At 36.3% G+C, this 27,586-nt stretch overlaps 1 protein-coding gene across 6 annotated transcripts in view; it reads right to left on the reverse strand.

Annotated features, from left to right (window-relative positions):
• CTBP1 (C-terminal binding protein 1) overlaps window positions 1–27,586 on the reverse strand; it is a 232,382-nt gene that overhangs the window by 178,035 nt on the left and 26,761 nt on the right. For all 6 annotated transcript variants that reach the window (XM_021535693.3, XM_021535691.3, XM_021535692.3 and 3 more), the window contains exon 2: window positions 1,311–1,458. In XM_021535693.3, the coding sequence (XP_021391368.1) occupies window positions 1,311–1,359 (49 nt within the window). In that variant the 5' untranslated portion in view covers window positions 1,360–1,458. The remainder of the gene's footprint in view (window positions 1–1,310; window positions 1,459–27,586) is intronic.

Raw genomic sequence — 27,586 nt, forward strand, 5'->3', positions numbered from 1 at the left:
AGGTCAGTTCCAGCTGATCCAACTGCAGAGATGCACAGAAAGTGGGGCAGCCTTCCCAATTTCATCATCCTCTGCAGTTAGTTCCCCATTTCTCTGAGCAGGGATGGGTGTCCAGTGAGCAGGTTCAACTGGACACTTGGCCAAGCAGTCTAGGTGGGACACAGTAACAGTCTGGACCTGGCAACCATGGGTGGGCTTGGAATACTGACAAGGAGATTAATCTCCTAAACCAAATGTGAAGCTGCACCCTTTGATACTTGGATGAAATGTCCCTTACTCTGGCTACATTAGGCTAAGCAGTCCCAGCAATCCCACTGAGACTTTCCAACTGCCCCTTCCATGCATCTGCTCTGTCAGCTGAACAGCGACCTGGACTGAGGAATTTACCTAAATGGAAAATTTATAACAAAAGGTTTTACTAGGACTCAACTTCTCAATGTAGCTCATGGTAGAGTCACACTCACACTGGCACAAAGAAAGGGGTAAAAACCCACAGGGACTCCTTACACAACACAACTACTGGGAAAGGGTCTCAAGAACAACATGTGGAGAAGGCAAAGGTTTCATCCCAGTTCACATCATTAGACATGATGCAGAGACCATGTGCCCACCAGTTTTTACACTGTCTCCCATTGTGTCAAAAGAAAATTAACTACTCCCTTGCCTTTTAGTGAGAAACCAACATTTTAATATAAAAATTCATTTAGTCCAGACCATTTTTAAAAACAGTACAACTTATCCCTTGACCTGCTTTCATACCAGCACTAAAAGTCCTTTTGGAGAGAATAGCAGGAATATGCAATTTGCCATTTGTGACCTGACATAAAATGACAGACCCAACTGATTACAACTCCTTTCACTAGAATTCACACTATTTTTATTAATACTCATTTAACATTTGGGCCTCTCCTGCAATTTCTGTTTTGTTTTCATCTCACTTTTTACTTCCTTTCAAGGATCAGATACAAGCTGTTAAATCAGTCTACATGAAGCAAGCCTGTAGAGAAAGACTCCTGAGAGCACTATGTGGTCATTTTGCCCTTTTGCAATTGTTGCTTTTTATAAACCTACAATCTTTTATGGTGTTTGTAAAATGCTAAGATGAAAGCCAACTCAACTGTAGAAAGGTCACAGACTAGTTTTTTTTAATTTGTCTAGATCCATTTCCACCCAAAAACCAGCATTTGTGCACATTCAATATTATCTCAACAGGAACAACAATTCAATTAAAAACACAGGGAATGACCAAGAGAAAATATCAGGATTCCACAAAACTAACACAGTTAACATTAGAAATTGAAATGTCCAACCTTCAAATATGCGATCCAGACGTTGCCGCTTCACTTTGTGTTTGTCCATTAGAGACAGAAAAGTGGAAGCTCAGAGAACGTCCCCACACAGCTTGGTGATGCTCTTCTCACACCAGCCACCAGGCAGAAATGCTCAGTCTTTTAAAAGCTGTGAACAGAAAGATAAACTTTAAAATACATCATTTTTGGCACCTTTGTCCTGATGATATGAATGTAATCAAAAGAATTTAAAAAAATTATAAAGTTCTTAAATCATATTAGGTAAATTAGTATTTATTTCACAGGAAACTGTCTTCTAAGCACAGAGATCCACAGCACAGGGCACAATTTGGACCAACCAGTATGGAAATGTTCCAAGACAGCTGCAGCTCTCTGCCTTTTCACTTCAAACACCCTTCTGCCCATCCACTGAACAAACCACAAACTAATGCAGGCACCCTGGGCAGGCACAGGTCCCTATTCCTGTAAATTGACAGAAACATCTTCACCTGAGATGAAACTGGAAAGCCACAACTTTGCACCACAAAGCTCACAGTGAGAGAAAATACTTCTTTCACTCTTAACTTTCAGGCTCTTGATGATAATGTAATCCAGAGTTTCAGCTTGGAAGTTGAAGGAAACCAAGTGAAGGGGCAGAGACACAGGGAAACACATTCTGGTGACAACAGAGAATGCCAACATCTCTATCAACCAAATGGCATTTGGAGCAGGTTTATGCATGACTAGGCAAAGCTTTTGGCAGCAAATACAGGCAGAGACTTTTCAGATTCTGTGGAGCTGGGCAAGGCAGTGTAAGGGCATTGCAACAAGCAGGCTGCATTTTAAACCAAACCAGTGAGAAATGGGAAGGGGGGATGGGGGGAGAGGAGGCAAAAATCCCTCAATGAGATCCTAATCATAGCAGCAGAATATCAAATGCACGTGAGCAAGTGGATGTGGTAAAACTATGGATACAAATGCTCTAAAAAGCATAATCAGAGCACCACTTTTATTCACCTTTCGGTATCTGAGTAGACTTTGAGAAACAAACAGAGAGCACACTATAGTACAAGCACTGTGCACACTAAAATTAGCCAAATACTCCACCTCCCTCTTTCTTTTTATTCCTGCCCAGCAGCTTTCAACATCAGTGGATAGGATTAAATGGCCTTACAAGTGACTGAACCTAGAAATCTGCTTGTTTCTTTCTAGAGGCTGAACTGCACTAAAACCAAACATAGGCACATTTCATTAACATATCATCAAGATTCATGAACTGTGAGTGAAATTATACAGAAAAATATTTTGAGTATCAAGAACTGCACATTTGCATTTAAACTAAGTATGCTTACGAGTACTGCCCTGCTCAGTGCATTTGGACTGTTAACAAAGTTCCTTCTCTGAGTTTGTTGTTTTTTTTAATTTAAAATGGAGTTAATGTGCAACATCCATCATGCTTTTAACTCTCATTCACCTCACTGTCCTCTTTATTTCCCCTCCACATCTCTTTATCCTCAAATTCAAGATTCTTCTGCTGTTTTGCATAGATTCCACTTGAATATAACATCCCATCATGAAAGGGAGAAGAAAAACTGATGAGGAATGCAGAATCCCATTTTTTTTACTTTTTAAAAAAACAAAGACTGTTGCCATTTTAGAAATTCACTTTTACATTTTTCAACATTGGTATTCTTCCAAAATACAATGTTTTTCAATATTGAATGTGGTTGTGTTATAAGAGTGCACAAGCATTACATCAAATCTAACATGGATTTTTTATAAGCCAACTATGCAAGTATAGAACTATATAACTGCTAGCCTTGGCTTAAACCAATACTCCAAACCTGTGCACAGAATAAGCCTTAAACTAGTCTTTAATTTATTTGCTTATCATTTCTGTTTTATAATCTACTTCCTTCAATTATCACATAGAAAGATCTAAAGCATAAAAACAAACCAGAATATAATGAACATTTTAAACACTAATCTTAGTTTAAATTTGTATAGCTTATTTAATTTCCCATCTTGTAGAAACATACAGGCCTGCTGGTCTCCTTGTGCTGTGTTGTTTATTCATTGAGCAAAAGATTTTTCCACTGTAGTCACTCTGCATACAAAGCTGGATGACAGCTGTGAAGAACAGACCATCTGTAACTATTGACCTACTACTGAAAGTGTCACCAGATGTTTTCTATCTGTCTACAGTAGCTTCAGAGTGTGCCATATAAATCAAATATTTTTTTGCTTTCAAGCATTGTTTTAATATTATTTCATTGATAGCAAGTTGTCATAAATTAAAAAAAAATTGAGCAAGAAATAAATTAACATGTTAACACCATTCTAAGTTGAACCCTCATACAGTTTTATTACACATCATGTTCCAACAGAAAGAGCAGATGATGATATGGGAAGCCCTTCCCAGCAAAACAAAAGCCTTGTAATTGTGGAAGTGTTAGTTACTACAATTGCTAAACCACAACATGAATAATTGTATTTGAGAAATTCACTAAAAATACACACACAGTGCCTGATGATCTAAAAACCTGAACACAAAATAACAAATAGCATTTAAGACCAGACTAAGAGAGAATCCAAGTGATTTAAGAACATATATTGCTTATCATATATGTCAAGTAGTATCTCCAATCAAACCCTTTTGAGCAGTACACATTTTAGATCGAAATATACACTGTTTCAAACAATATTAGAGCTTTTCCTTCAGTTAAGCAGATGATTCCAGTATATTTTTAAAGAGAGTATGTCTTGGGCTATTGCTGGAGCATTCAGCTCTTTCTTAAGAGAGACCTTTACTCTCACTTCAAGATAAAAGTGTTTCTCCAACATATTTCCAGCAAAGACGGCAAATCCTACAGGCTAAAACAGAAATGATAAACAACTTAACTTCGAATTCAATTTTCAAAACAGATAATACTGGTAATGAATGAGGGATAAACATTAGCTGTGAGTGAAAAAATCTGAAGGAAGGTCCATTCAAAACCCATGATTTCAACAAAGAAAAATAATAAAAAGGAAACAAACTAAGAAATTATTTTTTTAAGAGAGCAAAACAGTAGGCTTATTATACACACCCTGTGTATGTGTGGGTTGTGACAAATTCTACAAGATCAGGCAAGGACCACCCTCAAACCCAAAATGTTGCAGCGTTGGACCATTTCCTTTGCATCAGTCTAAGGGGGGAGGTTGGCAGGGCCAGTTTCAGCTAGATCTGAACAGAAAACCAGGTGAGTTACCTCACTTTAAACTTTCCTGACTTTCACCCACTGGACACAAACTGCAGAAGGCTGATTTCTACCTTTGCCCCACTGTCACTTGCAGGCATGGATTTGTAGGCCATCCTAAATCACAAGATGAAGCATAAGAAATCCAAAACAGAATTTAAATTCACAGAATAGAGTGACAGGTCATTAGAGGATAAGGCCATGAAGATCTGTTACCCTTGGGAATCTCAACCTTCACTTAACTCAGCCATTCTGGCTTACATTCCTTTGTCTGAAATTATAGTGAATTATTCAAATATTTTTCTTTCTACTAACAACTATCAAAAAGTATAAAGTGAGGCTATCAAAAGGAACACTGTAAGTTTACTTTGCAAATTCCAGTGCTATCAGTTTTGATGTTCAAAAATTAGATAAATTTCCGAGGCAAGCCAGACCAATGCTTTACTTCTCCTTCCTTCCCACTCAAACTGACATCTCTATTTTCCATCACACCTCACAAGCCGTGAAGTGACCATTCTGTACAGCCCTGGAAGCAATAAGTAAATATAATCCAAGTGTTTTTCCTTATGTTAGAAATACTTTAATTTTCCTAAATAATTATACATTTTGGTTTGTTTCAATTAGTAAACAGATCATTTAGTCCAACCCTCCTGCCATGGGCAGAGACAACTTCCACTAGACCAGGTTGCTCAAACCCCATCCAACACAGCCTTGAACACTTCCAATAAGAAAGTCTTCATACTTCTCTAGCAATTGTTCCAGTGTCTCATCACCCTCACTATAAAAAAATCTTTATATTCAAGTCAACCACACCTCAACATTATTAGTAAGAAATGAAAATTATCTAAATTTCAAAATATTCAGTAGTACAAAACAAAGTATTTTTTGTTTGGAAAAAAAAAATAAAAAAGTGGATCTAATTGTGTTGATCAAGAGACAAAAGTAAAATGACATCAAAATGCTATAAGAATTTTCTTTTATTTGAACATTAACTTAAAGATGTATTTACTCAGTAAAGCAACTGAGTATTTACTCAACTTTCTGAGGCTATAGAAAGAAATGGGCTCTAATTCTGTGAAAAAGAAAAATAAAGTTTATGATGTAAGAAAGAAACATTTATTTTAAAAAGCTCTATAATTTGTAGCTGAACCCTTCTAATGTCAGTAGCAGCAGTATCAGTCCTGTAAAAAACAGAAATTTTGGATCAGAGGACTGGTGTTTCAAAATGAAAGGTAATGCTTATGTCTTAAAATTGTACTGTGTACTACATCTAAACATGGAATACAACAAAGAGAAATAGCTGAACTTTTTTTTCTTCTATATTCTATTTATAAAAGTATTATTTAACAGTACATTATCCATTGGTGTTTGAAAACTTTCCAATTAAAGATATGGAGAAACCTCAAATAGGAGGATGAGTAAAAGAGGATGAAAACTTTTGTATGGGTATGTCTTCAAAATGCAGCAGGGACTGCTACAACATTGGAACATCCTCTTTGGAAGTTCTGCAGGACAGCTTCTGTTCTCACATCCTTTCCTGAAGATCCTGTGACTTACACTGAAAACTTCTCCAGAATGAAACCATCATATTACTATCACTGTGCTCAAAAATATTCCTGCAAAGATTTAAGTTACACTTAAAAATAAGTATGGCATATTGAGCAGGACAGTAAGAGATTAACTGCCAGAAGAAAAAGTATGTGTCAGCCTTTTTGTGCAAAAATTGAAGTTATTCCATCTTGTCTTATGAAACCTAATACTGAATTAGGAAGGAAATATATAATTATATTTTCCTGTCAGACAATTTATCTTGCCATTAAGTATGGCTAAGCCACTTTGCCTTACCATTAGATGTCAGTACAGTCTAAGAGAAACTGTACATGGAGCTTCAAAATCAATAAATTAATCACAAAAATTAAGGCATTACCGAATTAGACACCAAAACACATATTAGCTACTCAGAAAAGGACTAAAATCCCAAACATTGAAATGACATTACCTAAATCTCAGGTGACTCTGTCTTAAGAAGATGGAAGACTAGGACAAGTGCCTGGACAGGCAGTAAGCATGGTCCAAAGCATGAAATAGCTTCCCAAAAAACTCCCCCAGCTGAAGACAGTATGACTGAGTAGAATACAACAAAGGCATATAAAATATATTCCATGTCTCAACTCAGTGTCTGGAGAGCAACACAGTGAAAGAGCAAGCCAGAATATTAAAAACAACAAGAAGCTTTGTCATGGACTATGTAATTAAATTGTAACATCTGGTGTCACAGGTATTGTGAATGCCAAAACCTTGAGTGGTTATTAAAAGGGATAAGACAAGTTTATGGAAAACACATCAGTGGCCACTGATAATAACAGCCACAACACCAACCCAGGTCAGAAATCCATAAGTTGGTAAATGCCAAAGGCAAGGAAAATGTCAGCACATGCTTTGTTCTCACAGTCAGCAATGACTGCACTGTGTTCCACTGACCAAATGTCTGTTTAGTTCAGCATCCAGCATTTGCCAAGAAATGAGGTGCTGCATTAAAAGAGCAAGAGCAGAACAAATAGCATCCTTCCTTCAAGCACAAACCAGTGGCCACTTCTGGAGCCAGACCATGGAGAGATGGGGCTGCAGCCCCTTCTGACACGTGGACACCGCTTACATTCTTAGGAAATGTAGGATAAATGTAGGATAAACTACAAAATGCAGAAGAGTGAGGTTCACAGGGATGTACAAAAAACATCCTAAGTGCAAAATAAAACTGAAGCAAATTATTACTTATTAGTACTACTAACAAGTTAGTACTAACACAGACTCAAAAGGTACTGTTGGAATCATCAAATTGACCATCTCTCCAATATAAAGCCTATGAGACATCTTAGGCTTCATATTGGAAAGTCATCATAATTTAAAATTTGCCAGTGCCATAGAATCCACTCTAGCACATGGAAAGCTCTTCCAGCAGTAGGTGTCCTTTATTACTGGCTGGTTTTGCTTGTCAGTTTGGCTTAAACTTCCAGTGATTAGATCTTTCTTGCAGCTTTGCCTGGGAAGAACTCCCTCATGTTCTTTGCAAGGGCACCTCTTAGGTATCACCAAGCCATCCCTTGGTCTACTTGCAGAAGAGACCAAGCTCCTTGATAGTCTCCTAGGAAGTCCTATTTCTGATCCTAAGTTATGTCAAACCTGTGCATCCTTAAATTAAGGAGCAAGTCACTAAAATACTGGTCAGTGAGCACTAGAAGACAAAGCCTTGTAACTGCAGGAGCAGTTACATCAATATCCAAACCAGAATAATTTTTACCACTCTCTTACACAGTCCTTAAATACATTAAAGGACCACATCTGAGATTAAAAAAAGACTTGGCACTCATTCCAGCAGTTTTTTTCATCACTGGTGCAAAGCCAGTTGTTTTTAGGATGGGGCTCTCTGCCCCAGGAATAGAGCAACAGTCTCCCCTTCTGTATTTATGACCCAAAATTTGAATACAATTTCACAGAATCATCCAGGTTGGAAGAGAACTTCAGTATCATCAGCATTTTTTTTTCTCTATTTATGAATGAAGGCATTTTTTCCTATTAAAAATATTCAAAATAAGGCTGAGAAGTTTCTTTATCAACACACAACTAAAACCACGGCCTATAGGCTTTTGACATTTCGTCCCCTATTTTTTAATAATGTGAATTCTATTTTGGACTGTTCTTTCTTTTTAATTACTTTAGCACCAAATAAAATGCCTTCACAAATTAAGTGTAATAATTTGATGGCACCTTATTTTTATAGCATGGGACTGTAAAATGGCCTTTTTGACAGGGAATATGGTGAAAACAGTAGAAGAGGCTGTGGTAGTAATTCTGTCATTACAAGTTTTGTATAATGTATTTGTCTTCACCATAAGGGGTTTTTTTCCCAGAGCTTTTTTTTTCCCTTAGCAGCATTCTCTCTCAATTATACTTCTGTCCACAAGCCAAAAATTAATCACTGCTGAAAATGAATTACTGCAGATGTGTATGACTACAGACAGATGGGAAAGCATTTCTGCTATCTCAGATTTCTAGGTCATGAATAAAACTTCTAATAGTTTGAAGAACTCAAGCTATTAGAAAATTATTAAAGGTTAGAGACCTAAGACATGTACATTTCTAACATTGAACTGATTTATTTCATGTCAGAAAACAATCATTGAGCAATATTGCAGCTATGATGCTCATCAAACAGTATCTCTAAAAACTTCCATTTCAGGTATTCAGAACAAGCTTCTTCAGGACGACCAGCATTGTAACAATCCTCAGTCTTAGTCATAAACAGATTTAAAGAAGGGAAATGAAGACAGTGATGTGGTCTAACATCATGAACCTGATTCACTCACATGCTGAGTTCCTGACTTTGCCTCTTACTCTTCCTGATCTGAGGAACTGAACCTGGTGAGTGCATCCTTCCCTTCAGCCACAGCTGCTTTGGTTTGTAAAGCAACACAGATCCACAGCCCAGTGCCTTGTCACAACTACTGCTTTACAAAGTACTTTGGAACTTCCAAATAAAAACCATCCAGAAATGTCAAATAAGTCAGTTGTTAGGATCAGTGTTAATCACTTGTGTATTTTTCAAAGTCTGAAAAGAAAGAAAATTACACTGAAACAAGATCAATCTCCATTCAGGTTTCTTTTTCTGAAGAGGCAGAAGAGCTGGAAGCCTTCCTCCTTTTTGGAGATTTGCATAGAAGAGACAGCAACTGTGTAAATGAATGAAACACAATCTTGGGGACTTTGGGAGACAACAGCAGTGAAACTGAACTGCCTCTAATTCAAAACAGAAGATTATCAGTATTTGAATCAAAAACTCAAATAATATGTATTTAATATTTTACTGCACCTGAGAAAGCACAGCAGGATGCAAAGTATTAGTCAGCGTTCATGGCAATAAAAAAGCTAATGCCTTGGTTAATGAATTCTCTAAGAAAGGAAAAACTACTTCTGAACTTCATGAACCTCTATTGCTAGAAAGGATTCAAACCAGCAAGGAGAAAAGATTACTTTTAACTTTTTATTGATTTATTGACCCTCTTTTTTTTGTCTCCAAGAAAGACACAAACCCACATCAAAATGCCTGGCACATGGCCTGTGTGCCTACTCCACATGTGGAACTGGTTAATCTGTAACAGATCTACTATTAAAAGTAGTCCATGGATGTTCAGAAACCTATGCTTTACAGCTTAAAACTCCTGGTTAAAAAAATATATGCTTGTGCAGTGGAAAAGAAAGAGTGGGGGAAAAATAAAGGTCTATTTTGAAAATAAATAAGAAATCGCATCTAAAGACATTTAGGTTAGAAATTTAATTATGGCTAATTAAGTTTAGACAAAACTGTGGGCTTGGTGTTTTTTTCTCTACACCAAAAGTCTCATGTTGGATACCACGAGTCCAAAGGAAACCTCTAAGCTGTTGGGAGGCTTGGAGCCCCTCTCCTGAGGGGACAGGCTGAGACAGCTGGGAGTGTCCTGCCTGCAGAAGAGAAGGCTCCAGGGAGACCCTGGAGCACCATTCAGCACCTTTACAAGAGAGCTGGAGAGGGACTTTTGACAAGGCCATGGAGTGACAGCACAAGGGGGTATGGCTTCAAACAGAGGGCAGGTTTAGATTGGATATAAGGAAGAAATTCTTTACTGTGAGGGTAATTCTTAACTGTAAGGGAAGAAATTCTTTACTTGGAGACATTGGAATAAGTTGCCCAGAGAAGCTGTGGATGTCCCACCCCTGGAAGTGTCCAAGGCCAGGTTGGATGGGGCCTGGAACAACCTGGGATAGTGGGAGGTGTCCCTGCCCATGGCCAGGGGTGGGACTGGGTGATCTTTAAGCTCCATCCCAGACCAAAGCATTTGATGATTCTATGGCTATGTGCATCCTTGCTGCTGTGAGAAAGAACATCAAGTACTGGGAGAACATTTTTGAGATTGAATACTTTACTTTCCACTCAAAACATAAACTGAGTAATATTTAAATGCTATGATTGTGCATTATTTATTCAATATTACTTTTATACCTAAAAAATATTTCAGTGAAATAACTTTCTACAGATAAGGCAAATAGAGCTGTTGACCACATTTTTTGTTTGCCCACATTACTTCCCTGTAGCAGCAACCTAGCACCACAGCAGGATCATTATCACAACACCACAAGCATTAGAATATAATTCTTTTTTCCTACAGAAAGCTAACATAGCATCTGTTCAAGATGTCAAGATGTACAATGCTGCACTACCGGATTGGATACACTTGACATCATCCACTTAAGGAATCTCTAAGCCTTAATTTGATATAAATTAATTTTGTAATATTTTGTGTTAATTAGAATACTTATTAAGGATTTTAAGAAAGGAAGTTTAACTGTTCACCCATTAACTACTATATATATAATTTTTGCTCATTTACTAGAAGGAGAAAGAAAAAAGCAAGAAGGAAAAAACTGATCATTTTGCATGATTAGACTTCCAAAAACTGCTTCCAGTTATGTTCTCGTTGAAAAAAGAAAATACCAAGGATAAAGCTTTGCTACTACAGCTCCTACTCTTCAGACTATAGCAATTAATTCCAGTCAGAATAAAAAATACTTGGTTTGGGTATTTATCTATTGCTTGCTCAGGTGTCTGGGTAAAACTAAATTTTTCAGTAGTACCTGAATTAAAAATGTATTTTTCTAAAATTTTACATTGCCATATATAAATTACATGTGTTCTGGTTTGTTTTTTGTTTTTTTTTTTTTAAATACATTACAAATGCTGGACCATTTCTTTCTCCCACTTTAGGAGATAGAAATTGTCTTCTCATTAAACATACCAAAATGGTAAAGATGAAGTGGATTTGCTCTGCATTTTCCATAAATCAATATTTAAAACATAAATTATGCAATGTATACACGATCACTGATAACATTTAGCAATAGCATTTCTATATTTCCCTGACATTTCTGAAATATAATTCTACTGATATCCAGTACGTAATTCCTCTGGAAGTTTGTGGAGTCAAAAGACCTAAATTTCTTTATGAGCAGGCATAACTACATTAAAAAATTATTTTTCCAGTGTACCACTAGATATTGAAAAAACGTTCTTCCCTCCTTGCTAAGAAAAAAAAAGCCAATAGAAGACAAGAGACCAAACAAGTGACAAGTTCCATTTACAGCCTTTAGGGTTTAATTTAAGCCATCTTTGTCAAGCTTTGCACCTTTACCCACAGTCTCAACAGCCACAGAATAGATTGCTTTGGAAGGGACATTTAAAGACCATTTAGTCCAGCCCCTCTACGATGGTCAGGGACACGCTGGACTACATGGAGTCACTCAAAGCCTCACCCAACACTTCCAATGATGGAGCATCCCTGGATGCACAACCACATCAAGATGTTGCATCTTATAGATCCAAAACAGTCTGCAAGTGCTATAAACTGTTGCTATAAAAACCCCATCTATTAAAATATCTGTTTGTCAAAACAGAAGATACTATTGAATTCTACAAAAACACCTACAAGTTAAATTACAAGTTTATTTCCCACTGTGGCTCCCTCACCCTTGGACTCCTGGAAACAGATACCCAGCCTCAAAGGCATCACTGACCATCTTCCCACAATCAACCTTCATTCTCCACTAGAGAAATTGTTTAATTAGCAATTCTTTCCCCCACATTTTGGTGTCAATCTCCATCTCCTGACATGACATTTCATTAAGAAATTTCCAGCCAGCTACAATCCCATCTTAGCCACAGTAATACAGTGCACTTTCATACCTTGCTAAATTCTATACACAATCTTCATTGCAATTACAGGCATTGCTTACGTAGAAGATTAATGTTAGTGGCCAGGATATTGAATCCTTTAACGCAATTGAATGTGGGGAAACAAAGAATTAAAAGTACAATTACATAGTCTCATGCAGCTGAAACTGGCTGACAACTGTTTGGTATGATATAATATATTGTAACCAACACTACTCATTTTCCAAACTGATTTTGTTTTGTCTATACTCATAATTGAAGCTCATCCACTCATTCTTTTATTCAGTAGGAAGGCAGAGGAGAAAATTAAAGTCCCTGCAGGCTGTTTTGCTGAAGGTCTGCAAAATTTGCTTTCAGATACATTTTTTGAATTAGGTTTTCCTCTCTTCTGTTCACATATTGCCAAGATGTTCCTCTCTAGAGAAAGGACCTTAAAAACATGAGATCTGTGTTCTTCATCTCTGCATTCAAAAGTTACCTTTAAGAGCTCTCAAACATTACAGAGTAGCAGCTAGCTCCGTTTTTGAGACCCACTCCAATGCAAAACTACTTGGTGAAGCAATTCTGAAGTTTGCAGAGTGGGACAAACAGGCACTGAAATCATTAGGCAGGTGTGAGAAATCTTGGGAAGCTTTTCCATGCTCATGTCAGAATACAAGATCCCTACATGACATACATCAATAACCTGGCAGTGTAAGTCAGTTCAAATGTATGAAACTTATTTTATTCTAGAAGGGTTTTAGTGCAACTACATTCATTACAGCATCTCAGTATCTTTCTGAGATGTAACTGATGTAACTATAAATTACCACAGTTTATACTCTCTCATGTCTGGGAAGAGAACTCTATGTGCAGCTCGATTATTTTTAGTTTCCTTATTTGAACATATATGCTGGGCTGTATCTGTTACAGAGGAAAGATCAAGCAAATGCACTTGGCAGCTGGTCTGGAAAGTGATAAGACCATAACAGTCTTTAATGGAAATTAATTTCAGTCCTATGCTACACTAGGAAGTAAAATTTCCAACCTATATTAACTTGAGGTTAGTTCTTCTTGATTATCTAGAATACTTCTGTTACTCAAGAGCGCAGGTTTCATGAAGAAGTTTTAAACTGTTGTTAAGTTCATAACATCTTGAAAATAAGGCCAAGCTGTGAATATAATATTCTTTCAAGATCTAACTAGAGAGTTCAAAAAATGTGTAAAAAGACTGGAAGTTAGACATGGACAGAGTAGTTTGCATGCCTCAAGAATTGTGTTCCTTAATTTTGGAAGAAAGCTGGAGGTGTGAGACAAGAGAAGTAGCATTGCATATTATGTGCATCACCCAAGCCACCGCTTCACATCCTCCAGCCTCTTAACCCCTTATCAGGCAGACAACTATAAAAGAAGAATTATTACTTCCTAGAGGAGATGTGGTGGTGTCAGACTGTGTGAGTATATACTGAATATGCTTCTTTAAGAAACCCTTGAACCATTTGACTGTATTGATCTCCTGTCAGAGAAAAGGATGGCATTTCTTGCTTGTGAGAATGCCACACTGTCACCAAGAAGGAGAAGAGACATCCACTCACCAGCCATCAGCGAGTCCCTCAGCAGTGGCCTGTGCTGCTCTCCAAGGCACACTGCTACAGTGTTGACTTTTAAAAAGGTCTGCATACAAATTTACACAAAGTAGATCAACTTCCCATTGATTTCTGGTACATCATGAGCTCTTCCAGTAATGTCAAATTAATTACATTTGGCTAGAATCAGAGTACCTGGAAAAAAACAAGAGTTTTGCAGTCTTGCACCCAGGAGGAAAAACAGAAGTCTTCCAAGCAAACCTTACAGTGTTACTTTTAATTATCATTAGTCCAAGTTGTTCATAATTCTTCCACTGGCGAACTACTTCAAAGATACCACTCAAAAGGTATTCATCAGAAGATCTGCAGGAATCACTGTATAAATTTGCTGCTCTTGCAATCTTTTTCATAGCTGGAAAACCTTAGTATTTCATGTTTTCCCTACTTTAGGAGCATCACAATGACTGCTGTCCTTTCTTTGCACTAAAGCTTCCTGACCTCCTCCTCAAGATGACTCCTGAGCTCTGCATGGTATTGCTTATTCCTCCTTGATCCTTCCTAGGTGTTAGCTACACTGTGAGGACAGGCAAGCTCCTAAACCCAGCAGACTGCCTGGATTATCCCCTCAGTTACATAAAAACTGAGAGAAACTTGGGCCTCTCCTTTTGAATATGGGAGCCTGTATGGAAGGGACTCAGGACCAATTGCCTCTTTTCCTTTCCTTCCATAGCAATAGCACCACCACCAAAATACTTGGAACTGTTTCACAGCTTAGTATTAGACCCTGAATAGCCAGGTGATATTGTCCTGCCTTCAGAAAACAAAGGAGACAAAACCAAAAAATTCACTTTATTTAACCAGCAAATTCAAAACAAACTTCAGCAGAAACAGTCTTCGTGTTCTTGATAAAACAAATACTAGGAGATGCTTGTTTTACTAAAAAACAAAATATTTTCCCCCATGAGCTGAAGAGAGGTTGCAGCAACTTTACTAAACCATATCTGGAGTATGTTTAGAACTGCAGCAGTGCCAAAAAAATCCTGTTAGAGATGCTCTGACTCTAAAAGTAAGCAAGTAGGCAGCAAAAAAAGTCTTTGTTTTCAAAAAAAATCTTAAAACAAGTAGACTTAAAGAAAAAGCAAACAGTGGTCTACAACATGACCACAGTACTTTCACATGTAGAGAACCAAGAATGCAAACTACAACTTAAGAGGTCTCATTATAAACACCATAATTTTTATGTTTCAATTTACTGTACATAAATGAATTTTAATCCAGGTAAAATATAATAATTATGGAATATGCATATGGGGAAAAAATATGAGAACCAGGGCCCAAATAATACTCATCTTGCTTTGGTTGCTGGTATTATTTCTTCAGAAGTAGTTCAAAGGCTGCCTCCAGAATATAAAGACCCTGCAATCTTTTCTTGAATTTTTGAATAACAGCTCTCCCTACACATAATTAGATTTGAAAACATAAAAGTATTTTGCTTGAATAAATAACATCAGAAGTTCAAGACTCCAAGATGAGTATATATGCAATTATATCAAAAGCAAATAAAAAATTGCTCCCTGAAAAATCAAGTCTTAAAACAGACCAAAGTACAACATGTGCCTTTGTTTTATCTGTGTTGCATATCTGAGATTGTTAGCTTCTCTGTGTCAAGATCAGATGAAAATTATCTGCATAAGGGAGTAAAATGTCAAATTCTGAATATCTGACAATTCCTCAACAGATGGCCTTAAATACTAGTGATTCAGTTGCTGCTGGCATTGGGTCAGTTCTTTACTTGTTAATTAAGGACCTGAATTTTGAACTATTATTTTGCTATAAAATGCCCATCGAGCAAAAAAAAAAAATAAAAAAAAAATTAGAAAATTAATGGCTAAAGGTTTTAGAAGGCTTGCTCTCTGTTTGTGCAAGAATTTCCATTCTGGCTGACTAATAAAATTCCAGGTTGGGAAAACCCCTCCTCTCCCAGTTGTTTAAATAAGACCCAGATCTTGCAGTATGCAGGTGCAGAAATGCTCAACCCTATCTATCCCTTTCACCTCACAAGAGGATGTATTTTATAGTTTAAGATGCTCAGATAGGAAATGTTCAGCCTCTTCTTTCCACAGTCTGGCTTTGGAAAGCAAGTCACAGGAAGGGTGACAGGAGGCTGTTACTTTTGCTCTGCAAAGGAATATCCAGAGTCAGTCCTCCTCCTCCTCCACAAACTGGAGCTTGCCAGGAGTTCACTCATCATTTCTAACAAAAAGTTGAGCTTGTCCTTGACACAGGACCTGCCTCTGCCTGTTTGTCACTGCTTAATCTATCTCCTCTTCCCTCTTGCAGCTGAAAACAGAACATTTATCTTGTCTAAGTTTCTAGTCCACCACAAATTGCCCCAGGATGCTCAGGGCAGCTTTAGCACCTAGAGAAATGTCCCTGCCACGCTCGCCCACATCCTGCCTTGGGAATGGTCCCTGCAAGGGGGTGAAGGAGTGCCATGCCACTTCTTAAATGGGCTACACACAAACAGATTCTTCACCTGGAATCAACTAAAAAAAAAGCGAAATGCCTGAAAGAGATAAAATTCAATAGTGCTCATTAAGTTCAATATCACACTAAATTATATAGAAATTATCCTATAACTGAGGAAAACCAAATAGCAAGTAATAGCCACACAACAAAAATGACAACCTCTTCTCCTTGATATTTTCTTTTCACTGGCATGTCCTCTGTGTGGAATTCCATTCCCCCAAATCCCTTCCTCTAAGCCAGTCTACATTCACATGAGTGATGAAACCCTTGCCACCAGTTACCACCAGGACCAATTCCCCAGAGAACTTAAAACTAAAGCTTTTCCTCCTGAAGCATCAGTTTGTTATCTTGTGCTTTGGAATCTATATGCAAGAGCACATAAGGGTTGGTAATTACACAGTTGGGTATTTATAAACTCTGAGAAAATTACCATATGTTAGAAAGCAAAAATTATATACCACTAAATAAACTTTTCCTTTCCATTAGATGCACATTCCCAGAAAAAAAATACAATTAAGCAGTAATCAGCCTTGACAATACATATTTAAATGTAGGATAAAATTACTTTTTTTTAACAGAAAGAAATGAAATTTTGCATGAGTATGCAATTTTCAAGTATCTCTATGCAATGACTGATTTAACAGTCAGAAGATATATTTAAAGGAAATGGAAATATTAAGCTTAGAAATCTAACTTTTATAATTTCTTTACTATACAACTACCCAAACACTGCTCTGAAATACCATGGAACACTGATTTGCTTTTAAATAGTAGTGATACCTTTGCCTTCTGTATAAGGCAAACGTAGCAACTTCAAACCTTTTAAATTAAGCCTTGACAGGTATTTCACTTCATTTATAAGTTACACTTACAAAAGTGTTTTATTTAAATGGCCAGTAAGTACAACAATCACCTTTAAAGAATTCACCCTTTTGAAAGAAATCCTTCTTGACACATTTCATTTTGGTTTCATCCATGTAGAAGCAGTTATCTAATGTTTAACGTAAGCTATGTGAATGCAATTCTGGAAGTTACATTGGTCAGACTTGGCAGTAGATAAAATTGCTGTTTCTTTGCTTTTTGTTTGATGTTAGATGGCCATTTTTAACTGGCTCTGCTTGCCCCAGAGGGCACAGCTGGAGAAGTGCAGAGCACAAACACAACAGGCTCGGAAAGCAGCACAGCATCTGCCACTGCTCCCAAAGTGAATCACGACCCATTCTAATTCTTGATTCTCTACTGCTTATTAAAAGTAGAAAATTTGACAACACTGGGAAAAAAAAACAACAACAACAACAACAACAACAGAAAATTAAGAATCATTAAAACATCCTATAATCCTGAGAAGAAATGGCTGCCGATGGATCAAGTGAGCAAATTTTGATCACAGGAGGTGGGATACATTTTGCTGCAGATCCCATGGACTGAAAAAACAATGCCATAAATTAATAATAGTGAGTCTATAAAGGTTGAATTGATACTGACATCTTGGATATTATTACAATAAATGACAGATTAATGGACAAAGGCACGAGATCCCAAAAGTCATCCTAGATATTTAATTACTAGGAAGTAACCAATAATCATATTAATTAGCACAGCTAAAAATCCCATTGAGCAGTAAATGATTTCAAAGGAAATTTTGGCTATAACAATGACAAGTTAAGTAGTAACTTAGGCCAATGCCAGCACAGAATAAATGATTTAATGATCCCCATAGAAAATTTTATTTTACTGAGATCAATATCTGACCCCTATTATACACTAAAAGCCATGCCTAAAACCAATTATAAGAACTATTGTTGGTACTCTCAATTACAAAGAAATTTCCTTCTCGATTGTCATTCCATCAAAATTAAATACATAATACAGAACTCAATGCATCTTTCTGACATCTCAAGAGCAATAGGAGCTATTGATATTTAAGCATTTTATTTTTAAAAAATCCTGTAAATCTTCAGTACTCAACTTCCTGGGTTATAAAAAAATCAGAGCATTTAGCACCAATACGTATTTCCAAATGCAATATATTGTTATAATTTCTAAGTGAATCATGGAATGGGGTTGAAAAGGACATTGAAGATCATCTCATGCCAACTCCCTACCATGGGGCAAGGAGAGGTTCCACCAGACCAGGTTGCTCCAAGCCGTATCCAGCCTGGCCTTGGACATTTCCAGGGATGGAGCATCCCAGCTTCTCTGGGCAACCTGTGCCAGCTCCTCACCATCCTCATAGTACAGGATTTCTTCCTAATATCTAACCTCAATTTCCCTGCTTTCAGTTTGAGCCCATTACTCTTTGTTCTATCCCTGCAGTTCCTGATCAATAAACATCAATAGCAAGACCGATTTATTACTGCACAGGAAAACTTTAAAAAAAAAAACAAAAAAACAACACACATCGTGAACTTCAGGTTTTACATTATTAAAAGTATATTTTAAAAATGCACTCCCTTTCAAACTTGACTTTCATCAAATGCAACAAGTACCCTATGCAAAATAGGGTAAAAAAGGGGTTTGTGATGAAGGGAACCTTTTTAAACTAAAGGTGTATATTGAGTGTCTACCATTATGAAACAAAGGAAAAATTTCTTCACTGTGAGGGTGGTCAAGTGCTGGCACTGGCTGCCCAGGGAAGAGATGGAATCACCATCCCTGGGAGTATTCAAAAAGCATGTGGCTGTGGCACCTGGGGACATTAATGGCTGAGCTGGGTTAGTGGTTGGACTCAGATATTAGAGGTTTTTTACAACTTTAATGATTCTATGATTTTTAGAGGTAATACTTTTTATACGTATAAAATCTATATATCCTCTATAAATCCTACTCACAATAAAACGTTTGTATTCCAATTTTGCACACTGTCTTTGCTCCGATCACATCTTGCTTGTGCACAAATTCTGCTTCTGAATGATACCAGGCATCAACAAGGATAATTGTCACATATCAATCAAACATCACACAAAAAGGCAGTTAAACTGACAAAATAGGACCTGAATGATGGAATACTCAATTAAAAATCAAGAACTAATGGAAATAAGATTCTTGACTAACTTGACTTCCCTTATGTTTGTCATGGTCTGAAAGCAGTCTGTTACTGTGTTAGTCTAGTTTTATATTTATTTTATATATGTGTGTCTAAATTTTCAAATATCTTCATAAAAAATCTCCCACTGTGCTAATGCAGTAGGCACTTAAAAAAATTACTGGCTATTTAAATCCAGAGTCATTCTAATTTTGATGTAAGACCAGCTGACTCACACGTTCATTCAAACATATTCATGTTTCTAGAGTTACACCTGCTACTCACAGGACAGAAAAAAAAAATCTAAAAACAAAAGCAAGTAACAAATACCTGCTTTTCAAGTCCATATTCAATTTGTACTACTTACACTATTGTTTTCCTTCAGTGAACAATTCCCTTAAAAACTTAATTTTTTAACCAAGTTGGTTTTCAGGAAAATAAATATAGCTTCCAGAAAATATTTGAGGAACAACTATTAATCTCTTTAGTACTGGAAAATGTAGTTATAAACCAAACATTAACCTGAAAATACGATGGACAATCATTATGGAAATAAATGAGCATTTAAGGCAGCACATCCCTTAATAGAAAGACATAAATACTGAATACAGAATTAATGGGAAAGTTCTCCAGTTCCATTGCAAAATTGAAATTTAAACCAAAGGCAAACTTATAATGAATTTTGGAAAAAGACCTTCCTACAGCAAGATCACTAATTGCTTTCAAGTTTTTTTTTAATAGACAAAAGAATAAAGCCTCCATATAAAATATAACTGTAAAAATCCTATGTTATCAAAAGAATTGTACAGTAATTCATCTAGACAGTTCTCACTCTAATGCCACTTCATGATTATTGAGGTTAAAAAATGGGATCATGAAATAAAGAAGATTAATTTCTCAGAAGTTTTTACAGCTGAAAGTGGACACTAAAGATTAACTACAAAGACAAGAAATCTAGGCCTGACATGGATGAGAAATTTAGACCATCTGTATTACATTGAGTATTAATTTATGCATTATTCCTGGCTTTTCATCAAACTCTGACCCTTATAAACATCCTTTTTGTTTAAAACTTTAAAGACTACAGCTGTTTTTATTACTGGTTTTGGAAATCACTGCTCAAAACCTTTAAAATGGAACATATCTGAAAAGACTCTGCAAAACTGATATTTACCAAAAAAAAGCTTATAACTAAAGTAAACTTTCAACATTCTGAAGATGAAAATAGCAAGAACAAATAATCAGGATAAACATAACTAGCTTAAGAAAACTTTAGGAAGAAACTATGAAACGTGGAAAAATGATTTAAAGATTATATAACAGGTATTAGTGAATATTGAAATATAAGGCACAGAAGGCTTTTCTCCTCTGAAAATAAAGAGAAGGAACTGTACACTGGGATTCAAATTTATCATACCTGCTGCTTATTCTGAAAGTTAAATTGGAATGAAGCATTCACAATTCCAAAATAACTTGGAATAACTAGCTATAAAATTACAGTAAGAAAATGTTGGCATTCATTTAATTCATCTGTTCCAACCCTTTTACTGAAGCAGTAGAACAAAGTTACACCAATGTCTACATTTCTAAAAACAGAAATAAAAACCCACACTGTATAGATTCTAAATAAGCACATGTATCAGAAATTAGAAAGGAATTTCTACAGCTACAAACTAGCAACCACTCCTCCTCCACACATTTAATGTTTTAATTCTCCATATATATAATGACAAATGTACAAGAGAGCATGTCTCATGGCTTTAAGACCTAAAATAAGCTTGGCAATCAATTTCTATCTGGAGCAATCTTATTGCAGTCCTTACAATAAAAATTATAACAAACAGAATCAGAAGCAGAGCAGCTTTATTGCTCTGAGGTTGCACCTGAGATAACCTGGGAGGAAACGTAAGAATGAATAAGAAGATTAATAAAGCAAAACGGCTCAAAACCTTGCTCTGTGGCATACTGCTATCATTCCCATGAAAGAGAAGTGAGTTTTTAGCTATTAAATCATTGCCCATCTATTGCTACAGGTAGGTCAGAAGCTCTGCTGGCCAACCAGAGGCTGCAAGACTCCAGTGCACAACCCAGAATAATTTTAATTTTATACAACCACAGCTGGCTTAGGCAACGTCTAGAACTACACACCCTCAACATTCTGGCAGCTGCAGGGAAAACTCAGGGAAGCCATCCAAGCAATTTGTTTTTATGTCATAAAATAACCTGTGGAGTTTTGTATACCCAAAGTGAACTATCACTTCAGGGCCAATCTGTCTTCCCAAGAGGTATGGAATGCTTCTGGAACTCTTCATTTTTGACATTTATTTGATCTTCAAATCTCAAGTACATTTGTACATCTCCAAATATAATCTAACTGAAGCTCTTTAGGCTACTCCTCTGGGAATATTCCAATGAAATTCACAAGTCCGCTGTCATAGAATCAGAAGATTTGGATTTACAAATCATCTCGTTCCAACCCTCCTGCTTTGGGCAGGGACACTTCCCACTACACCAGCTTGTTCAGAGCTCCATCCAACCTGGCCTTGGACACTTCCAGGGATGCAGCAGCCACAGCTTCTCTGGACAAGCTGTGCCTCATCACCCTCTGGGTGAAGAACCTTTCTAATATCCAACCTAAACCTATCCTGACACAACTTCAGGCCATTTTCTCTTGGTATCTGCCATCTCAGTGCACATGCCTGTGTACCTGCACCTCATTCCTGGCAAGAGATTTAGAAAAAGGTAAAATCTGCAGTTTGCAGACCCCCAGCACAGACCTATAGGGCCTGGTCCTATGTTTAGAGCAAAGAGCAGCTTTAACAACAATACTCCAGTAGTATGATTGCCTGGAAAATTTGTGCAATGTCTTCTGCCAACCTGCTGCCAAAAATTTAATGCAGCTAAACATCTGCATCCTCAAAATGAAGGTGCAAAGATGGAGAGGTCACTGGGCAAACTGCATAGTCTTCCAGAAACAACACAAAGACATTTTTCCCAGAGGTCAGAATTCTAATTCAAGAGATCAGGTATTCCTACCTTTGGGACAAAAAAAACCAACCAACCAAACAAACAAACAAAAAAAAAACCAACCAAAACAAAAACCAAAAAAAAACAAAACACCCTAAACACCATGAAGCTCAAATTACTTGCAGTACTACATCTAGTTTTCAGGACTAAAATCTACATAAAACCTCAGAGGAAAAGCAGTTTTACTCGTTTATTAAAAATCACTACTGAGAAAACCTCCCCTCTTTCTTCCTACCAGCAATGAGGCAGAATTGCACTCTAGAAATGTTCAGTAGAGTGGATTTTCAGGTGATCTCACATTTATTACACAAGCTTAAAGCAGAGCACCATACCTAACAAAATGAGATTCAAGTGATTCTGCCTGTATGCTTCTGATTCAGAATAATTTAGAGTCCATTTACTTTCCAACTGTTTTAAAGATTTTTGTCTGAAGAAGAAATCAGAGGGGGGAAATGACTCAAAAAAGACACGAGTACAGGCACCACAGGACTCCCTGGTTGCACATCATCCAGCAGAAAGAGCTCTGAAGAATGTGACAGCCAGTCCTCTGATCTGTGATTCCTTGATGTCTCCTCCCAAAGCACTTACTTCTGTTTCAAGTAACAAGATGAAGATGATACCTTTTTCCCACTCCTTGAGTCCAACACTAAAGTCATTCAGTAGACTAATACAAATGAAAATAAAATCAGTCCCTTTGTAAAGACCTAAGACCTCAAATATATAATAAAGACCTCAAATATATAATAAAAAACTTTATTGTATCAGTATCAACTAGCATTGATTTAAGTTTCTTTGAATTGAGCAAAGCCAAATATTAAGTTTTTATTTATTTGCTTTAAATGCTTCTACGTAAGAGCAAAGACATTTTATTTATATAGTTATTCCTGGAAAGAGAGCTCAAGTTATTTTTTTAAAGATGGTGAGACTGAGCTTCAGACATCTATATAAGATGCATTAAAAACCCTTAAAGAAGCATTTATATATATTCAAATATTAGTGTGATAATACTCATACTGTCAACAAGGGAAACTGAATCTGCAAGCCATGAAAAACTTTGGAGGTCACCAGTTCAGTGATTACTCTGCAATGATTAGAATTTTGCTTCCCCACAGCATAAATTGTCTCCATGTACAAAAAGAAAAAAAAAGTGAGTAAAGCAGTAAAAAAGGCCCTTAGAGTTTGATATTGATTCTCTCAGAGTTGTTCCAAAGGACAGTGTTTCTTCTTGAAGACAAAATAGAGACTGTCTTCTCTTCTAGTGACAGTCACACTAACTCAGCTGTCTTCTATTGAAAAACATGTCAGACTTGTGCCTGCTAGAACAGGGGTTTTTTCACCCAGAAATGTATTTGTAATATTTTCAGTGATTTTTTTTTCTCCCTTTCAGGAAAAAAAAGGCTCATATTTCATTTTTACCTTTTGTTATAGCTTCCTTCCCCTTGGTCCCTTTCTCAGCTACAAACAAATGAAAGCATCATTTGTAACTGCGAAACACTAAAATGGGATTTTCTTCATTACTTCCCATTATAAATACACTGAATACTGATCAGAACTGCACTGCACTCCAAAAATGCCTGTAGTACTTCCTTTTTGTCAAAGGAAGCTGCACCTCTACATTAACAGATGTTTTTCTTAATTTAAAAAAAAAAAATGGGTATAACAGCTATTGATTCAAGCATTTCTAGCACATTTATTGTGTCCTCCTTTTCCACATATAATTTATATGTGGTGTGTACTGTAAAAAACAAAGACATCGCAGGGCTATTCTCAAATAGCAAAGGCCTTTAAAAGTAATGTTTAACTTCTGTGACTTGTTCAATCAACTCCAATTAAATCACTTGGTAAGAATGGATTACTCCCAGGAGGGAATGCTGCCCATATTGAGTCATTAGACTTTTCAGGGAAAGCAACATATTCCTGTATTTAGAAAATTTATAGAATAGTGCAGTTAGTAAGAACTGATTATAGCTGTACATCATCGATAAAAACATTAATGGATTAAATAGGAACTATTTCATATAAATACAATTTTTGATGGATGAGAAAAAAAAAATCAGTTCTGGAGCCATGTAGTTGTGTTTATGAACCTAATAAGCTACTACCAATATGAAGTAAAAAAACAAAACATATTTCTGTTCTAGGCATCAATTCCTTAAGTATTTATTAGAATCATTCCAAGTCTTTTTCTCTCTCATAGTTAAAACACACTAAATCATTAAATTCAAAAGCAAAAAAATTACCAAAGATGTTTTCAGACACCCTTTGCATCCAGAAATTCCAGCCAGGATGACTTTAGACTTGTTCTTATTGTACCACCCAGAGACATGAAAGACCTCTTAAGTCATCTTAATAGAGAACTTGTCCCTGGGGTGTCTTCTGCAAGTGATACATTTCATTGACTCTGATACTAAAAGGGTCATAAGCAGAAGCAACAAATATGCAATGTAGCACTGAATGAACATTCTGGATTTATTAGAGAAAATTGAAAGCATTGCAGCACCAAAACCTAATACACCATTAAATACAGCATAAAACACAATAAATACCTCTATACCTTACTTTTATTATATATTTTACGAATATTTTAAGCCACAGTACATTAAGCTATTTTAAACCCAGTATAGGGCTCTGCAGGTGATACATGAGAGCTCCATCTTATTTTCTCCTCCTCAGAATGTTCTTATTTATATTTTATATGCAGTTTGTCACAACTTAATTTAAATAGCTGTTAAATAACTGCTAATCTGGTCCTAAACCCATTATATGCTTTCATATCACATTCAAGAAGTACTTTGAACATCTAAGTTGGTTTTCTGCATACATACCTAAAAATATAAAGATTTTAAGACAGCAGCCAGTACCTATCATTAGAACACATTCTAGCAAACACATTCTAAGCAAAGTGTAATAACATTTGTAGAAAGCACAAGATTCAGTGTTCAGCATGAAAAGCAAAGACTGATGTTGAGAAATGTTTCTTTTTTGTAAGATGATAGGATAAACACATCCCTGGAACATTCTGTCCATGGCAGGAGACTAAAAAAAAAAAAATATTAATGCCAAATTAGTTGTTCAATGCTGACAGAGTGAATGGGACTTTGCCCCCCAAAAAATTCACATTAATTAGAAAAATTCTGTCAAAAAATGAGATTAGTACTAGGTCTTTGTGAAGAATGCACCTCAAACTTCTAAATGGAGATAAACACTGTCCACTAAAGGCACTCTCAAATAATGATGGACAAAAGAAGCCACCCTTAAATGCAACTCTGGAAACACAGTAGGAAAGGCTAAAGTGCACATCCTCCAAATATCTGTTAGTCTGAAACCTCTTGAAAGTAAAGCAAGTAAAAAAAGTAAATGAGTAATATGAACAAGAACTTAATGTATATTCAAACACTGACTTCTATATTCAATAGCTGACAAAAGGTTGACAAATTTAGCCTCTAACAACAAAGAAACAGAACAAAACCAAGCAAAATCAGATCATACAAACCAGGAAAAAAAGGAAAAACAACTACAACTCAAGCTGCTACTGGACTGTTGTATCTTTGGGAGCTTTTTTTTACTTCTCAGAGATGTTGGATTGTGTCATGACCAAGTGATGCAGCTTTATTGAGTTTAAAACAGCAAAGATTAATGCAATACTGCAGCCTTTATGAACTTGCCAGCAGTGTAAGGGCTGGAACTGGAAATTCAAGAGACAAACATAACCACAAGGATGTCCATGCATCAACTGCTGCATCCAGGAGGTTTTCACATGGACATTTTTTGTTTGATTTGGAGTTTTTTTATACTATATATGCTTTTAACTGAACAGCAACATTTAGTCTAGTTCCAAGAACTGGACTTACTCAATTCTGTTTATTTTATTTTTCTCTGCTCATTCTGAAGAATAATACTAGCTATTTCTAGATCCATTACTTATAAAAACTTTAGGTCTTTGTCTGTGATTAAGCTTTTTGCTGATTGCATTTATAATTTATACAGGACAGGTACAACAGACAAGTTGTGCAGCGAAAAAAAAAAAAAAAATCCAGAGGCTTTAAAAAAAAAAATCAAACTCAGTAAACTTTCAAGACTTTGAACCACTGACACCTCACCTTTTGTCCTGTAAGACAGAATAAAGGTCACCAAAATAAGATGGATCATGTAAATGCCTCCAAAAGTAAGTGCCTGCCTATGATGCATCAAAATAAATGTTCTTCCCTGTAACTACGTGGAAAATACCATCCTGATGACTTCTGTTAGCTATTGCTACATTTTCTGCTTCAAAAGCATTCATAAACTATTCAAAAAATAAACCTCATGTGGGAAAATGCAGCTGTTTTTCAGAACATTAATACTACATTCCTATATATCTAAGTCAATTGATTTGATTCTTTACCAGCAATATAGATAAATACAAAAATAAACTATTTTGTGAACATTCTGCAGTTCCTCTGAGAGCAGCTGTTACTGTAAACATGTTTTGCTAGAGGCAAACTCTGTTCTTTCTCTTTTCATGTAATTCCTGCCTTCCTCTAATTTTCAAGGTTGCTTTAGTAGGAATAAAACAATAGGCAGCCAAGCCAGATAGCACTGTAGTTTAAGTTTTCTCCAAATGTTTCCCCACACAGTAATACATATTTTATACACACTAATCTTCTTCCAGCTCATGAGAATGCAAAGTTTGAGGCAATTCTTGGGTTTTTTGTGGTATTTTTTTTTTTCAGGGAAAGCTTTTACAAACCATCACAAACTGCACCACTAGTGTACTGAAGCTACTCAATACTAACATGCAGTTTTCTGCATGAGAATTTTGAATTACTGTATGGATTCTGCTTCAGTTACAGTTTAGTTCATATAAATATTTTATTATCAAAACAAAGAAGAAAAGTTCTAGTTATTTTTCTAAATTCCCCTAGAAAATCAAGCAAAACACTTCACTGAAGGGGGATTAGTGCAAGAAGGAATTTAATATGGCAGAGATCTTACACATACACACACTGATTATTTCAGCATTTCCAAAGATTGCATGTGGCACTTGATGCCATGGTTTAGTTGAAGTGTTGGAGCACAGGTTGGGCTCAATGATCTTAAAGGTCTCTTCCACCTTAGTGATTCTGTGATATGAACTCATCTCACACAGAAGCTCAAAAACAGATGAAGGAGAA

Source organism: Lonchura striata, chromosome 4 (assembly GCF_046129695.1).
Source record: "Lonchura striata isolate bLonStr1 chromosome 4, bLonStr1.mat, whole genome shotgun sequence".
Lineage (NCBI taxonomy): Eukaryota > Metazoa > Chordata > Aves > Passeriformes > Estrildidae > Lonchura > Lonchura striata.